The following is an 18041-nucleotide window of genomic DNA, read 5'->3' on the forward strand; positions in this document are numbered from 1 at the left end:
GATACAAATAATCTAGATAATTGATAATTGTTTAAGGATTTGATGATTTCATATGTATAACAATATATTACATTATATTGTCTGTTATCATTTACTTCTAGTGACTTCCGGATTAGATTATCAAGATCTGATACGTAGCAAATAAAGGTATAAAAACACGTAATCAATCCTCCCCTAAAACACATAAAATAACCTTAAAATAGAGAACATGTCACTCTAGTGTAGATAATTACCTTGCTTTCTTCATTTGTTAGCTAATTAATCATTTAAATTGTGTTGTGCCTACTACTAGAGTTTTGAAAGATCTACATCAACTCTCTTATAACCTTGTTGGACGATACCATCCTAGAGAATGATAATTACGACAGTCGACTTTTCATCATATTATTACTGATCACAAATTAGGAATTTGAGATAAATTATAATAAGTAGATATCAACTTGACGATTTTCACCCACTTCATATCATATTGAAGATGAACAACTTCAAAAAATTAAATAAATAAAATGAGTGAACCACACAATTTTGGTTTGGTAAAATACAATTTTTAAGTAGAAGTTAGGTAAAATACACTCATAAATAAAAAAAAAATAAAAAATTATAGTTGGAAGTAGAATACAACAAGCCAACAACTCTTCACTTACATCATTCTCCTTTTTCCACCTTGTCTAATTTGTTTTACCTAAACCTACTTCCAATTTTTATTTAACTTCAATTAATTTCATCCAAACTTAACTTATATTTTTTCTCATTGTTCACCTACCTTAACAACCTTGTTCTTCTGTCCTTGTCTTCTTCGTAAACCCATTCTAATCACTCCGTATCTTTCGTAATGTCTTTAATCGTGCGCCCTTGGAGTACAAGAAAAATGGTTAAATAAAACAACCCCTCACCTTTTATGAAAACAATACCTTTTATTAATATCAGTGTTGTGGGCTAATATATGATGGTAATTTCCTTATGAATATAATTTTGCTTATGTTAACCACAATTAGATGACTTGATGATAAAAGAGTAAAAGAAAATTTTATGAAGAAGGGTGGGCGGTCCTAAGTACCTTGCACTGTTTGAAAGAACTATAACAGAAACTGATCGGTTCTGGTTCCTAGAAACCTGAAACATAAGTTTCAGTTTCGGTTTCGGTTTTAGTTTCGGGTACCTTGGTTAATTTCAATTACCCTATACTTTTTAAATATGATAGATACACCCTTAAAAAATTATAATACACCCTCAATAGTTTACAAAAATTACAATCCAGTCTTGGTTCTTACCTAGGTATCCAAACCTCAGTTTCGGTTTCGATTATGATTTCGGTTCCTGGTTCCAATACTATAGGAATCGAAATTAAACCGGAAATTCTTGGTTCCAATTTTTCAAAATCAGAATCAGACCCTACTAGAGTCAGTTTCGATTTCAGTTTTACCTTTTACCCATGCTCATCTCTATTTATGAGCTTATGAGTTTGTGTCTTTCCAAACATTAATAGAAGTGATTATTAGAACTTTTATCCGGCTAATAATTTTAAGACTTAAAAGATTATTTGAAATACATTTAAATTACCCGAAACGATTAAAAAAAAAAAAAAAAAAAAAAAGGACACTTTAGCTTTATGTATTGTTTTGGCGAGTGGAGAGGGAAAGGCTTCGTCTTCTGGAAATTGAAAAGACACAATTGCTGACATTGGAGCATTTTTATTTTTGGAAGATCTGTTTCCTCATTTTCTCATTTTTCCCTTTTTGTTTGGCCTTTATCAATTCACTATGCAACGCTTTTACTGTTTTCAATATTAAGTAAACAATAAATATCCCCAAAATTTAAATAAATCAATTGATACTCTCCTTTAATACACAATATATTAATATTATTATTTAAATGTATGTGACAATATGATTGGAAAATAGGTCCAAGTAAAGCAGAGAATATCTTTCGTTGAATATACTTTAAATGTGGTACCCACCACAGTCCCCACCACGCACTCCCCCAGTTATAATTCGCCACCTCATAATCATATGGAGCCTGTTTAAATTTCATTGACGTGGCAAATTTTGCCGACTACATATGGCACATTATGGAAGCTTCCTCACCATATCATACGCTCCCTGAATGATAGTGAGAGAATTTTGACCTGTATTGCCTGGCAATCTGGACTGTACTGTATGATATAAAATCTAAGGGATAATAACAATTTCATCCCTAAAATTTGGTTTTAACGACTTTGCTCTTGTAGAATGTTTTACTATCGTTTTGGTCTTGAGATTTGCTAATGTGACAATACCCAAACCTGCCCAAATTCAAAGGAACCGAACCAGTCGGTTCCTTGAATTTAGAATCAGAATCGAAATCATCCAGTTTTGGTTCCTAGAAGTCAGGAATCGAAACCTAAAATATCAATTCCAGGTACCCAAGTTAATTTTAATTACCCTATACCTTTTAAAAAATTACAAATACACCTCAATAGTTTACAAAAATTATTTTCAATACCGATTCCTACCCGAGTATCCAGATCTAGATTTCTGTTCCAATTTCTGATTTCTACAGGGATGGAATGGGAATCGGAACCTACCAATTCCTGATTTCTAGAACCAAAACCTACCCTATGAGTGCTAGTTCTGGGTATGAACCGAAACCGGAACCCTGGGTACCAATCGATTATAGTTCCAACTAATTCTTTTGCACACCCCTATGTGACAATAACCAAAACGTCATTATAAAATTCTACAAGACTAAAGTGTATTGAAGCCAAACCTCAAGGATGAAATTGTTAGTTTACAAGAAAATCTTAGGTGTACAAGTACAACCATGTACACATTATCATATGTATTTATACAAAGAGCAATGCTAGTTTTACAAAAGACACATACAAAGGGGGCATACAAAGATAATCCCCACCTTTGATTTTCATGATTTCTCTCTCTCTCTCTTTCCGTTTTTCCTTTTTTTTTCTTATGGATGATATCACTTTGTAGCCCTCTTTGTATGGGTCTTTGTAAGGATAACATTTTTCTTATACAAATATCAAACATGTTAAACCATTCAAATCAAATTTTAATTATACAAATTTTGAATGAAATATAAAAACGAAGATTGTGTGATAATATTTAATTATAAGATACAAGTATTAAATAAATTAGGTGATTTGGTATTAAAAAACATATCCACTGTATAGTACAGTATAGTTTGGTGAGGTTTAATTCCTCTTTCTTCTCTTCACCAGGGGTTATACCAACGTCCTCCTTAAAGTTCAAGGACAAGTAAAACACACTCAAGGGATATAGATAGTAACAAATACAACCAAAAAATTGATCACTTTACCATAATACCCTTTTTCTAATTATATAAACTCTAAATTTAATTAAATTCCATACTCAAAGAATTATATATGATAAAGTAGTCAATATTTTTGATGTTATTGTTACTATATGAAACCTTTGGGTGTGTTTAAATTTCCTCAAACCTTGAGGAGGACATTGTTATAAACCCCTCCCTTAACCACACTAAAGAGTCAAAAATTATAAAGACCGGAAAGAGACAGTAGAAAGAAGAGAAAGAAAACAGATCTCCAGTTTCTCTTTCTTGACATTCTTCACAAATCTAAATACATAAATACAGACAAATTTACTCATTATTATTTAATTTTATTTTTGCCACCATTAATTCTCAACAATTTTCCTCAATCAAAATACAATACACAAGGAAAAGCTAGTTTTATTTTACTGTTTGGGTTTTGCTTTTTCATCTTGAAGCTCACATTTTTTTGTTTGTTTTTTTGACTCTGCCCACAATTTGTGGCCACCTTCAAATCATTTCTCTCCTTTCCTTTTGTCTTAAAAAAGCTAGGTCTTAGGTCATCATCCTCTTCAATTATCCCCATCTGCATTCTCTAATTAATGTCTTTTTCTTTTCTTCTTTCTGAGATTTGCTTCCCTGAATTATTATTATTATTATTATGTTGGGATGGAGGCAAAAGTGATAAAATGTTGTGAGCGAAGCGATGAGTGTGTTGTTGTTGGTTGAGAAATATGGGATGTGTGTTTGGGAGAGAGGTATCGGCGGCTAAGTCCGTTGAGCGAAACGAAGGGGAAGTGGTTAGGGTTGAGAGGAAAGTAACGGAACGGGGTGAGAGTCGGAACGGTGTGAATCGGAAAGACGGGAATAATGAAGAGGAAGGGACTGTACGGCCGAGGGGAGAGAAACGACGGTCTTCGCGGCCGAATCCACGGCTGAGTAATCCGCCGAAGCATGTCCACGGTGAACAGGTGGCTGCTGGATGGCCATCCTGGCTCTCCGCTGTTGCTGGAGAAGCCATCAGTGGCTGGACCCCACGCCGTGCAGATACATTCGAGAAGCTCGATAAGGTGAAGTGAATTTGAATTATTTTAGGTTATTTTTGTCGTCGTTGCAATTAAATTTTGAATGTCGTCTTTTATGTTTCTTAGTTTCTATACTTACTATAATTAGAATAGATACTTTGATCAAGTAATATGGATTTTTTAAGAAAAAAAATTGTTTTTACCGATTGGAGTTCTTTTTTTTTTTTTTTTTCTTGGTAGATTGGGCAAGGTACATATAGTAATGTGTACAAAGCGAGGGATACTTTGACTGGGCAAATTGTGGCATTGAAGAAGGTACGGTTTGACAATTTGGAGCCTGAGAGTGTGAAATTCATGGCTAGGGAGATTTTGATTTTGCGCCGATTGGATCATCCGAATGTTGTAAAATTGGAAGGTTTAGTGACCTCAAGGATGTCCTGTAGTTTGTATCTTGTGTTAAAGTACATGGAGCATGATTTGGCTGGTCTTGCTGCCAGCCCAGGAATCAAGTTCACCGAGCCTCAGGTATTGGGATTTTTTTTTACTTTGCTATGTTTTTGTTGTTTGCGACAAGTAGTTGATCTTATTATGTGCTTTTATCTTTATTCTATGTGGACATGGCAGGTCAAATGTTATATGCACCAGCTATTATCTGGGTTGGAACACTGTCACAACCGCAATGTGCTGCATCGTGATATTAAGGGATCAAATCTTCTTCTTGACAACGAGGGAATTCTTAAAATTGCTGATTTTGGATTAGCATCCTTTTTTGATCCAAATCACAAGCAGCCAATGACTAGTAGGGTTGTTACCCTATGGTATCGACCCCCTGAACTTCTTCTTGGTGCCACTGATTATGGTGTGAGTGTGGACCTTTGGAGCGCTGGGTGTATTCTGGCAGAGTTATTGGCTGGGAAGCCTATCATGCCTGGTCGCACTGAGGTAAATTTGAATGCTTTTTTTATTTAGTAAGTCCTCTTAATCATATTTTCCTTTGATCTCAGATGTATCAGTTGGGTTGCATGATGTAGATTGTTTCGTTTATGCTTTAGGTGTATCATCTTGTTTATTTTACATTAAAGAATTGACCAGGTAGCAATGTAAATATTCCTATTAGATTAATGAAATGGCTTGATCGATTAGATATTCAACTTGATCTGTAGTGTAGGGCTCCAATTGGTTGGTCATTTGTCTGTGTGTCTATTGGCATTCATATTTGGTCCATGGATAAATATATGCCATGTATTATTGAATTTTCATTTCATGGTCTCTCTGTCAACCTCTAGGCACCACATTGCTTCTGTATTGAAACTCAGATTTTGGCTGCTGCAATGTGGATCCATAATAAGCTTTAGTTACAAATACCTACTGCAGCACAGTCAGTAGCATTGTAACTGGATTCATCAATATTAACCATCCAGGTAGCATATCAATCACAAGTTGCTGCATGAAAATTTTGGAATAGCAGTTACTAACTCTAGCTGATTTCTGTGGGTTTTGAATTGCTATGTGTATAAAAAGAAGAATAGCAATTTGTAGAAAAGCCTTACTGAATAATTTGCTACGGAAGGACTTGTCTCCGTGGACTAGATTGTAAATTATTGGCTTAGTTTAGTGTACAATATGTGCTGTATCTATTGCAGTCTTATGTTGCTGGTTTTTCCATAAAAAGAAAGAGAAACATTTTGTGGTATAAGGGAATTCCTGGTGTTTCATGTATGTGCCGGCTTAGGCGTAACAGAACAAGAAAAATAAATTTGATAATTTTATTTGCAACAATTTCATCTATTGCTGCTAATGGTTATCTTTCTTGTTGCTTAGGTGGAGCAACTACACAAGATATTTAAATTATGTGGCTCTCCTTCTGAAGAATATTGGAAGAAGTCAAAGTTGCCACATGCCACTATATTTAAGCCTCAGCAATCTTACAAAAGATGCATAGCAGAGACTTTTAAAGACTTTCCACCATCATCACTACCACTGATTGAGACACTTCTTGCAATTGATCCAGCTGAACGTCAAACTGCTACTGCTGCATTGAGGAGTGAAGTGAGCTTTTTATATGATTTTGACATATACTGAAATGTCTCCTCTCTATGCCTATGTCTGCTTATAGCAACTGTTTTGTCTGTTTTATTAGAATCCTAATATTTGCAAAATTTTGTAGGTGACTATATAATGTTTGATCAGTTAGATGATGACAGATTGTGTAGCAGCAATATTCCAGAGTGCATTTCATAATTAATCTTTCTTGGTAGTCTTTCACATTTCAGACAATTGTCATATCGCATATTAAGGAGTGGCTATAGCCTCATAGGGAATGTGCATCTTTTAGTGAAGCATATAATCTTTTCTATAGTTGAAATTTTTTGCTTACATATACTGCACGATACGTAAAACTTATTATAGCTTACTGATAATATATTAGTTCTCCTCTGTGTTTTAAGATGCTATTGCAGAAAATTGCCGGGCCTTGGTGATTCTCACCTTGCTCTGGCTCTGGGCTCAACTATTGTTATCACATTCATTTATGAAGGCTTGACTAAGGTTCTTAGATATTGTAAGCATAAAATTTGTTTGCTCAATATAACTTCTATAGCAACTTGGACATGTACAGAGGAAATTTAGATCCCCTAGTTATTGTTAACACGGTCAAAATGTCTTGATTATTTTTTCCCACCTCTAGCTTATGAAAACATTTTTTTTCGTACCTCTAGCTTATTAAAGAACCAGTATTGAGTTGTGTTTGCAAAGGCCACATGTGCTCACTCTGGTTCCATTTCTAGGATAATATACATGCGGTTTCTGGATTCTTTTTGGAAACATGTGAAATGTTTTGGATGGGATATAATGTTCAGTTGTTATTATGATAAATTGCTCATGACTTTGCAGTTCTTCACAACCAAGCCTTATGCCTGTGAGCCTTCTAGCCTTCCAAAATATCCTCCCAGCAAAGAGATGGATGCTAAACTACGAGATGAAGAAGCTAGAAGGTGGAATGGTTTCTCATACCCTCAGTTATCGTTTTCTGATTACTTATATTTGTTCTTGAATTGAAAAGACACGAGTTTGAGAAACTGTTGTTTTTATTAATCAAACTGATTTGACTCTATTAGAAAAGGAAAATACCAGTGCTTCTTTTACCCCCCTTTTTTGTATGTGTTATGTTGACACTGTCTTAGGATTGTGGTTCTTGCCATGTCCTGTTTTGGGCATTTCTACTTGTGTACTCATTTGACTCCTCAACCATGTGATAATGATAATTCTTTGTTCTTCTTCTTCATTATCATCAGCAACAAACCAAAGAGGTTACACAAAACTTCCAGTGTTGTTTCCTTGTAGTTACTCCACCATTCCCTCATGTTTCATGGGTCTGTTCTCTCTTTTTTTCTGCTTCACTTAATGTAACCTTAAATTCTCTTACTGATGTAGGTTGAGAGCCGCTGGAAAAACTAATGCTGAAATGAAGAAAGTACGTTCACGTGATCGAGCTGTAAGGGCAATGCCTGCTCCAGAAGCCAACGCTGAGCTTCAAGCCAATCTTGATGTATGTAAAAAACTTTCATCTTTTCAACTTAAGTCATGCATTTTTTTCTTAACTGACAAGATGAATTTGCTGATGCTCCAATATTTTAATTCTAATGTTAAAGAATTACAATTTTATCAGTAACTTTTCAGAATAAATCATGTGCAACTTATTATTTTGGTGAAATATCTTCACAGAGAACAATTTGATGGAATTTTTGTTGTATGGCACATATGATGCATGTCCTACAGAAGAAAGAGACAAACATAGTATCAGACATCCAAACTTTTATCCGCATCATGGATTCTCTTTGTTTTTTATCCTTCAGAACTAAAAGAACAGGAACTGAAAATTAGAACAAACTCAGAATTTAGTTTTCTTAAAAGACTATAGGACTGGAACTCCATAATGGACTGATAATGTCTATGATTCGTTGGCCAGTGTCATTATAAGGATTGATTTTTGTCTCTTTCTATGAAGCTGGCTCTATTTATGGGTATGAACTGCGTTGGCCTCTGCTAAAATTGTCACTTTAAAATTGCGATCTTTATATTTGCATTTAAAATTTATGGGGTCTGCATGCATGCCTTTGTTGTCCTGTGGTCTTGTTGGGTAGTCATGCTGGAATACATTTATTTCTACACGCTAGTGATTGATGGATTATTAATCTAAAAATGTTGTAATCCATAGAAAAGGCATTTTTTTCCTCTGCACTTTTAGTAGGATACAAAGTGGATGCATTTTAAATTTCCAAATTGGTACCAGGCATACTGTGAACATATATTATTTAAGTTGACTGGTATCTGCAATGCTCGTTATTGATAATGCTACATACTCAGATATATCTTGGGTTCAAAGTTTGGTGTGTTTGTTCTTTTTGGTTTTAGAGTTCAGTGTAGATTGCTGATCTGATCATTTATACCTCACCACTTACGGTTCTCTCTCCTCACAAACACACACTCCACACTGTTCTTAATAATGTTAAGTTGGAAATGCATTACTATTGTAATTAAGTATACGAAATGCATTACTATCGTAATTAATGATGTTTTACTTTGTTCAAACTGTTTCTACGTGTGGCTTTTTCTGGTTTTACAGCTTAAGTTGCTATTTTAATTTATCAATTGTAATTTTTCCCTCAAAAACAAGGCGCCGGCTAATACACACATGCAAATGCTAAGAGCAAGAGCGAGAATTTCCTCCTCCACACCAGAGGACTCTTGGCTATCCATTGGGTTCCTCACACCACATCGATCCTGTGTTTATCCTCCTGATGTCCCTTTTAGTTCCACGAATTTTCTCATTTGCAAAAGCACCTATCAGACTTGGTCCGCCCTTTGGTGGACCCAGCATCTGTGGGTGCTCCAAGAAGAAAGAAACACACGGCAGTGATGGGCATGCCAACTCAAAGTCATCAAGAAAGATACACATTCTGGTCGAATCTAAAAGAACAAACATTGTAATATCATTTCTGGTTTTTGGTGAGATTATTCATGAGCTGCAAAAGCTGCTGATCCGTGTTTCATAAATCCAGACCCGGGAAGCCAGTTAAATTGTATGGAGAGGTAAAATTCTTGTATTCATTTTTTTCCACTTGTTCAATTTTTTTTTTTTGTTTTTTTTTTCTTTTCTTTTTGGTATGGCGAGAAGCTTCCCTAGCAGTGTATATGTTTACATTTATTCCTTTGTGTTGGAGACTAAACTTTAGGTTAGTGAAAAATCTAATAAAGCTGTCCTGGCTACTCCAATTATTTTTGCAAATTAACCATAGTTTGAGGTATACACTACATTAGAAACTTGGTCAGCTATTGTTCCATTTGCTCTCTAGTTTCTCCTTTCCCATGAAACTAGTGTTCCTTTTCATCCACTTTATGAGAGCTCTGATTTTTTGTCGGCATAATAACTTGAGGTACTGAATGCTGTGTATACGCCTATGGGTTTGGTGTGTAAATATCATCTGTTCGGACGCTTTTTATTTGTTCTCACAAACAATTGTTTGCCAGGACCCAGCTTATGCTGTAAATATTATGGTTACATCGACCCTCATGTCTGAAGATTACTTTGTTCTAAAAGATTTTGGAGCTTAATCAGTATGAGATTGTGTTTAAGTAGAGATTTCTTAGCTTCATTCTAAGAAATCTCTGCAAACCATTATAATATTCTGCAAAGCAACTTATGGAAATGATGTCTGAGGGCAATTGAGGTGTTGTCTATTTCTAAAGATTCGGGCATTGGGTTTAGATTTTAGAGTACGCTGTGAATTCACTGAATTGTTTTCTTATTGAACTTCTCTTACAATTTGGTTGCTGGGAAAATATGGAACCAAACCAGGCAAGATGCTATATTTATTTTGCTTTCTTGTAAAAAGTCTTTGTCGGTAGAGAAGATCTAGCTGGAAATCTATTTATGCTTCTTTGGTTGCTGGAAAAATAGAGAGATTTTGTTGGGCTGTACCATTTTCATTGAATCAAAATATTGAATTTGTCCTGTTTAAACGAAATGATAATCTGGAAGCTGTATAGTGTTCTTGTGATGTGATGTTCAAACCCCCTCTTTGGTGTTTGCTCTTGTGGACCTTCCACAGCAAAGTTATCTTTTGGGTGTTCTACTTCTACACCTTCATTTCGCTTTCCTGGAGATATCTTGATTCAAACTCTGTTTCATTTGTCACATAATATTTCCAATATATATGACTAAAGAGATTCCTCTCCCACTTTTTCTTTCGGCTTTCACTTTTTCCTTTCCCTACACAAAGCAAAGCTCTGAATTCTAATTCAACTAAAAAAAGTTTGCTGCTAAGAATAGAAAAGTAGTTATAAGAAGACCAGTAGCTGGGTTTTGACGGGCAGATTTATAAAACTTAGAAACTAGTAGAATTTGCTTTAGAAATTTCATGTGCTACGCTTACCGAAACAGAACTGTGCAACCTCTATATATTGTTTTAAGTGTCCCGAGTTCTAACTCCCAAGTTTTGAGCTTGAATCTCTCTAAAACTTTGATCCTAGTGTTTGCTTTAGGCCTTTAAAAGAGCATTTTTTCATAGTTCCAGGGTGAAGTTGGAATTGGACTGAGTTTATATAAAAGAAATGAGACCACCTCCTCCAGGTGGGCCCGGCTGGGGTCCTCCTGCTCCTGCTCCTGCTCCTGCTCCTGGTCCTGGCCCTGGAGGACCTCCAGCTCCGTGGCCCAGACCGCTGGGCTTGCTTGGCGGCTTTTGCAACGCTATTTCTTCTTGGTGCGCAACAATGTTACACAACACAGTCGTATTTATAACGAATTACAATCCTAAAATTTTTAAACCTTTCAATCGTTTATGATTCTTAGCCTTTGATCAGTTTCTTCAAATTGATGATTGTGAAGTATATAACTCTCTAATATTGTTTTGGTTTGCAGCCTGTATGTTTTATGTTGCTGCTGGTTACTACAAGACTGCTTTGGTGGTCCACCTCCACCAGGTGGCTCCCCAGCTCCTCCTCCTGCTCCACTTGGACCCATCGGACCTCCACCACCCGGACCTCCACTTGCCCCAGGTCCTCCACCTCCACCAGGACCTCCACTTGCCCCAGGTCCTCCACCTCCACCAGGACCTCCACTTGCCCCAGGTCCTCTACCTCCACCAGGTCCTCCACCTCCACCTGGTGGACCACCAGCACCGGCGCCGCCACCTCCTCCTCCATGATGTTGAGGGGTTCAATATAGGACTGTCTATTGATGATAATACCGGAGGGAAAAGCTTATATGTCGTGTAGAAATGTGTTTGTATATGTAGACAAGTATGAACTGATTATAGGTGTACTGTGAAAGTCGTGGTATGGCGTGGCTTTTTGCCATTAAAATTGGCTTTACCCTTTTCATTCTTATCATTAAATCAACCAAGAAAAGTTGATCCAACGGTACATTTGAGTGGCGACGGTTGGTTCATTCAATTCTTACCAACTGTTTGTGTGATTGCTCTCTCAATCATGTCATGTGGGCTGCTGCAATAGGATAAGAGAACCGACAACATTTATTGAAGAATTATACAAGGATAATAAATTAAAATTGGAATTTAAAGGGCAAAGCATTTAGTCGGCTTTGAATATACTGGCCAGCAAACCAGGCAAAACCTTGGTTTTACGATGAAATGATTTTTGGGCCTACTGGTCCAGCACTGTATTTGTTGGGTGCAATTGTCCCAATCATAACTCTTGAAACATAAAATCTAGAGCATCAGGCCATGGCAATGTGTTGCTCCGTATGTGTAAACTATAATGTTTTAAAGCTTGGCCTCATCCGACTAGTTCAACTGGTTCAACCAGGAACTGGGGCCTTCACCAGGCCAAGTTTGTATTTTTTCTATACATCAAAAACCTTAGAAATTGGGACGGTCATTGGTGAACAATTGAAAGCCAAGATGTTGAGGCTTTTGAAGATGAATGGTATGGTGACGGAGGTGATTTTAAGTGAGTAAATCAATCGAAAATTAAAAAAAAATAGGCGAACGAGGGTGTGCGAGATGTGTCTTGGTTAGGAGGCTGAAGAGAGTATTTTTGTGGTGATGGGGAGGGTTGTCGACGCTAGTGGTGGTGAGATCTGGCCGAAATTAAATTAATTTCAACCAGATCTTAGGTAGATTTTTTTAGGAATAGGTCAAGGATAATTGAAATTGTATTTGATGTGTCGTCACTGCTAATCAGTCGGCCGCCGATTTGCATTTGAGAAGTGTTTGCTAAATTTAAAACCTATAAGGACTTGACGAAATTTTAAGTGTGTATTTGCTAAATTTTAAACTTTTGGCCATCCGATTTGATCAGTCAATCAACCTAAGACCCAACAAATTTGATGGGCTTCACTTCGAATTGGTTATTAAAACAATTGGTAAACTGACTTGGATACTTAATTATTAAAAAAAAAAACTATAACATCACCGTAAAATCAATATGACATCAACGGACACGTATTGGTGGGCTAAAAGGTAAAAGCCCGATCTCATCACTCAGCACCGCCACATCTAATTGAAATAAGGTTAAAACCGTAAATAAGAAAGGATGAGAGTCACCAAAAACAATACAAATCTTAAAAAACAGGAAAAAAGGTTGATCATCTATGAATGGGCCCGTAACTTTTTGTCGTAGAATCAATCATTCAATTTGGCTGAAACTTTGTATTATCCCAATTTGAATTAAAGGAAAAGGGTTTCCAATATTGCAACTTTTGTTGTGTCTATCAAACCAATTTGTTTATACTTTTCAAATAGAATCAAGTCGTCTAAACTTTATATAAGCTCTTTTGATCAATAAATAAGCCTAATCAAATAGGCTCTAAGTTTAATTAATATATATGTAAATATACCTGATTTTTAGGGTTTGTTGAAAATTTAAAAGGAGGATGAAAATCATGTCATTTATTTGTTTAAATTCTTAAAATGTGGTGGATAATATTTGACTGTAATACGCGGAAACTAAAATAGAGAGAATTGACAGGTTAAAAAGGACAAATATTTGTACCAAACACTCATAAAATTTATGGCTGAAAAAACTTGAACCAACAAATCTTCTACACGAAAGAAAGACGCCCACTTTAATTGAATTATTGATCCACGTGTTTTGTTAATTTGGTGCCACGTTGTCATACCATTTCTACAATATTTGAGTAATGTTTATCACATGAATTTAAATTATTTTTATAAAGTTTTAGAATGTGATTGTGATTTCCACAAACTTCGATTCCTATGTTGACACTTGAACTAATGAATGTGTTTATTTACCTAATTAAATAATTCACTAATTCATTTTTAATTAAAGAGTGCTCCGTCTTATTCAATTACACATAATAAAATAGTTTTTAATCATACCACGTTAGTAAACCAATGAATTTACTTTAACTTGAAATTTTGTAGCGTGCAAATCTATTCCAAGTTACTTGATTGCTTTGATTAAAGGATTGAGACACAGATTCTTTGAAACAATCGTGTAACACCAACTAACTCAACCACTATAAGGTAGTTTGATGATAAAAAAGTAAAAGAGTTCAACATAAGTCTTTGAGTTCGAGTCTCTCTAGACATTAATGAGAATGATTACTGAGAGAATTTATTCACTTCAAGGTTTCAAAGAATTAGTTAATGTGTGTATAAACTAATTCGGACATTCAAAAAAAAAAAAAAAAAAAAATACCACCAAAACCCAAATACATACATACTCATCCAAATAAAACCATCCAATTGATCATTTTAACAACTATTAAATTGTAATCCAATCATGAATGGACACAAAAATGAGCGCCAACAAACATGTGATATGAAATTTATTATCCACAAGACGGTTTGTCTTTGTCTAAAACTGTGGGCTGTGGCAGCCAATGGATGAGGCCCAGCCAAAAAGTGTACCTGGACCTGACTCAGCTTATGCCATTGCCACGTGCCAACGCCTATCCAAATCTTCATCATTGAATTTCTGAAATACTGGTCGTTGACCTGAGGGTCCCCCTAACTTTCCACGTCACCTGCCTCTCCTACCCACTCATCCTATTTGGAATATTTTAAATTTACCCTAAGGTTTTCCCAAGTAACATTTTTCCCCCTTAGGTATCATAAATCTAATTTTAGTATCCCATTAGAGTTTTAGTGTTTGATTTAATGGACTACGCATACAATTTGGTAAGTCAATTAACAAAAATTTCTAATGCAAATGTGACAAAAAGGGGTAATTTTTCATTTTTGGTATGTAAGGGGAAAATATGTTTATTTGAGGAACACCAGGGGGTACGTTAAACTATATAATTTATGTTATATCATAGATAATGTTGAAAGAACGAGGACATGTTGGACCTTGTCTAAGAATAATACTAGGTCAAAAATCCTTTTTCATAAATTTTCGCTCCATCTTGACGTGATAATTTACAATTGGTCAGATTATAATGAGTTTCACATGGATCCAATATGGGTCTTATTAATTAATTATAAGTTGACCAATAGTGAGCTATCACATCAGGATTGTGAGAAAAAATTTATGAGAAATGATTGTTGATGTAGTATTATTAATCCTACAATACATAATTATTTTGATGAAGTATACATGAGACAACAATGGAAGGAGTTGCTTTATAAATTATAACAATCTTAACATACGGATAAGATATTCCATTATTGATGACGCATCATAATATCATTCTTATGTATAATAATAACCATAAATAAATTGTCCAAATAATATTTTTAAATAATAATAAAAAAAAAAAAAAACATCAAGTCAATGAACAAAAATGTTGGCACACTATTTTTAAGAAAACATATGAGGCTCAAAGTTGGATAACCTAAAATAGCGACACGTGTCCGATTATTTGAACAGGTTTCTTTTAATGTTTATTTTTATCAAATTGTCTTACGTGTACACATGAAATCCCGTTCCCAAGTTTCTATATAAACGAGGAATCGTCTCCTTCATTCCTCAATAATAATAATCTCCTCATTGGTGCGATCTGCCTTTCATTCTATTTCTGTTTCTCTTTTCTTATGTGAAGCGGTTCGGCTTCTTTTTATCTGGTTATTGGGAAATATTTTCCTGGGAATTATTTAAGATTTTTTTTTTAAAATAAAAAATCAAATATTTTCCGACCATGGAGGTGTCTGTGATGGGTAATTCTCAGGGAAATATGGTCAGGACAGAATTAGCCTACAGAAAGTTGAGGTTCTGTTGTGTTCCCAAAAATGATAAGTTAATATTTTCTAGGAGAAACAGTGGTGTTTGTTTGGTGGGTCAAGGTTCGAGGTGGAGAAAAGCTCAGCTTCGATTTACTTCAAAAGCTGTTCATTCTCAACCCCTTGTCCGATCCGATCGTCTTTCTGCTACTAAAAGCAAATCGGTATGTTTTCCTTTGAAATTTCATTTTTTGTTTCGAAATTAAGTAAATTTATTTGTTTTAGTGAAAATTTGTATGTTTTTTTAATGTTAGATATGCTAAACTTGTTTATTAAGCAGTTCCTTGAGCTGGGTTGTGTCCAGATTTTACAAAAAAGTTGTAAATTGTGGAATGAGTTTTCAATCTTTGTACACAATAAGCCAATTTCAGTTAGTATCGAGGTGGATCAAGCATAAATTCTGAAAATTATATATTTCATATTTCACTTGACAAGGAAACTGAAATAATTGTTGAGTTAACTGAGAGTTCTTTTATGAGTTAGCGGATTTTAACTTGGTGTATTTATCCTCCAGTCTGATGGTGTAAAATTGTTCGTTGGGCTGCCGTTGGATACTGTTTCTAGCTGCAACGGAGTGAACCATGAGAGAGCGATAGCGGCTGGGCTAAAAGCTTTGAAACTCTTGGGAGTGGAGGGTGTTGAGCTACCGCTGTGGTGGGGAGTAGTGGAAAAGGAAGCCAGGGGGAAGTATGAATGGTCAAGCTACCTTTCTGTCGCCGAGATGGTTCAGAAAGCCGCTCTGAAGCTTCATGTTTCACTCTGTTTCCATGCTTCCAAGCAGCCGAAAATTCCACTTCCAGAGTGGGTATCCAAGATTGGTGAATCCCAACCTAGCATCTTTTATAAAGATCGGACAGGACAGCATTATAAAGACTGTCTGTCACTGGCTATCGATGATCTTCCAGTTCTTGATGGGAAGACTCCAGTTCAAGTTTACCAAGAATTTTGTGAGAGCTTTAAGTCTGCATTCATGCCTTTCATGGGTTCCACAATCACGGTATGAAGTTTGGTTTCAATTTCTTCTTAGTACAAGCAACCAGAGTCTTGAATCTTTTACAGGGTACTGATGATAATTGGCGTTGAATCTTGGTACATTGCAGGGCATCTCAATGGGTCTAGGACCAGATGGTGAGCTTCGATATCCATCTCATCAAGGCAAAAGCAAAACCCCAGGAGTTGGAGAGTTCCATTGTTACGATGAGAACATGCTTAGACTTCTTAAACAACATGCTGAAGCAACTGGAAATCCTTTATGGGGACTTGGTGGTCCTCATGATGTGCCCAATCATGATCAATCACCTAACGTAAACACTTTCTTCAAGGATCATGGCGGATCTTGGGAGTCTCCTTATGGCGACTTCTTCCTTTCCTGGTACTCAAGCCAGTTGATATCTCATGGGGATCGCCTTCTCTCCCTAGCCTCTTCGGCTTTCAGGGATAACGGAGTGAATGTTCATGGCAAAGTCCCACTCATGCACTACTGGTACAAAACTCGGTCCCATGCTTCTGAATTGACAGCTGGGTTCTATAACACAATCAACAAAGAAGGTTATGCAGCAGTTGCTGAGATGTTCATGAAGAATTCGTGCAAAATGATATTGCCAGGATTGGATCTTTCAGATCATAGCCGCATCATGAGTCCTCGACCCCGATTATTACTCGGACAAATCAAAGCACTTGCACACCCTACGGGGCGAGATTTCTGGGCAGAACTCATCAGTCTCAGAAGCTCCTGCTGGTTTTGATCAGATAAAGAAAAATTTGTTGGGTGGAAGAATGTGGTAAACTTGTTCACGTATCAGAGAAGGGGAGCTTCATTCTTTTCACCGGATCATTTCCCTTCATTTACTCAGTTTGTAGGAACCTTAATCAACCTGGATTGATTCGACGATTTAGCAGAAGAGGAAGAATCACAGAATCCTCACATATGAATTCAGAGATAAGCATCCAAGTACAAACAGCTTAGGTTTGGTTTACATTGATGTAAATATAATGTTATTGTACGTGAAGATTGTATTGGGCAGAGGATACCAAAGAGGACTAGGGACTTCTTTTTTTTTATTGAAACCGCAAAAAAAAAAAAAAAAAAAACCATAAATTGTAAAATACATATGGTGAAATTGTCCTCAAAGTTCTTCCTTCACATTTCTCGTTTAAGTACTGTAAATTGGCGTCTTATGTTGCAGTGAAAATATTGCTGGTGCACAAGTTTCCCTCTTTGATGAGTTTTAATTCATTAAATTTGTGTTGGTTATAATTGAGTGTAAGGACATGAGATTACACTAAAATGGGAAGATTGAGTTCAATAATGTTACGTGGATTGAACACATATGTATTTCCTAAACAAACTCTGGTTAAAGATGTGATTTTGATATAAAGGATCACTGTATAAAAATGTGATCATCTGGAATTTCGAAAATTGTTTATATGTTTTGGGTTTCTTTTGAAGCTGAATTTTGGATATGTTGTTGTGGACTTCTTGAGGAGTGTTTAGAAATTTATTTCACTAAAAAACTCGAAGAATTGA

The 18041-nt window shown here is 35.8% G+C and overlaps 1 protein-coding gene and 2 pseudogenes across 1 annotated transcript; all 3 read left to right on the plus strand.

The window, feature by feature from the left end:
- The first annotated feature begins 3589 nt into the window (after positions 1 to 3589).
- LOC116105481 lies at positions 3590 to 11674 on the plus strand (annotated as a pseudogene).
- LOC116105542 (basic proline-rich protein-like) lies at positions 10923 to 11515 on the plus strand. Its single transcript, XM_031391945.1, has 2 exons — positions 10923 to 11071; positions 11230 to 11515. The coding sequence occupies exons 1-2, from the start codon at positions 10923 to 10925 to the stop codon at positions 11513 to 11515; spliced, it is 435 nt and encodes a 144-aa protein (XP_031247805.1).
- A 3620-nt stretch (positions 11675 to 15294) lies between the features above and the next one.
- On the plus strand, positions 15295 to 17733 carry LOC116105554 (annotated as a pseudogene).
- Positions 17734 to 18041: the final 308 nt, after the last annotated feature.

The sequence above is a fragment of the Pistacia vera genome, unplaced genomic scaffold (genome assembly GCF_008641045.1).
Source record: "Pistacia vera cultivar Batoury unplaced genomic scaffold, PisVer_v2 Contig50, whole genome shotgun sequence".
NCBI classification, from domain to species: Eukaryota; Viridiplantae; Streptophyta; class Magnoliopsida; order Sapindales; family Anacardiaceae; genus Pistacia; species Pistacia vera.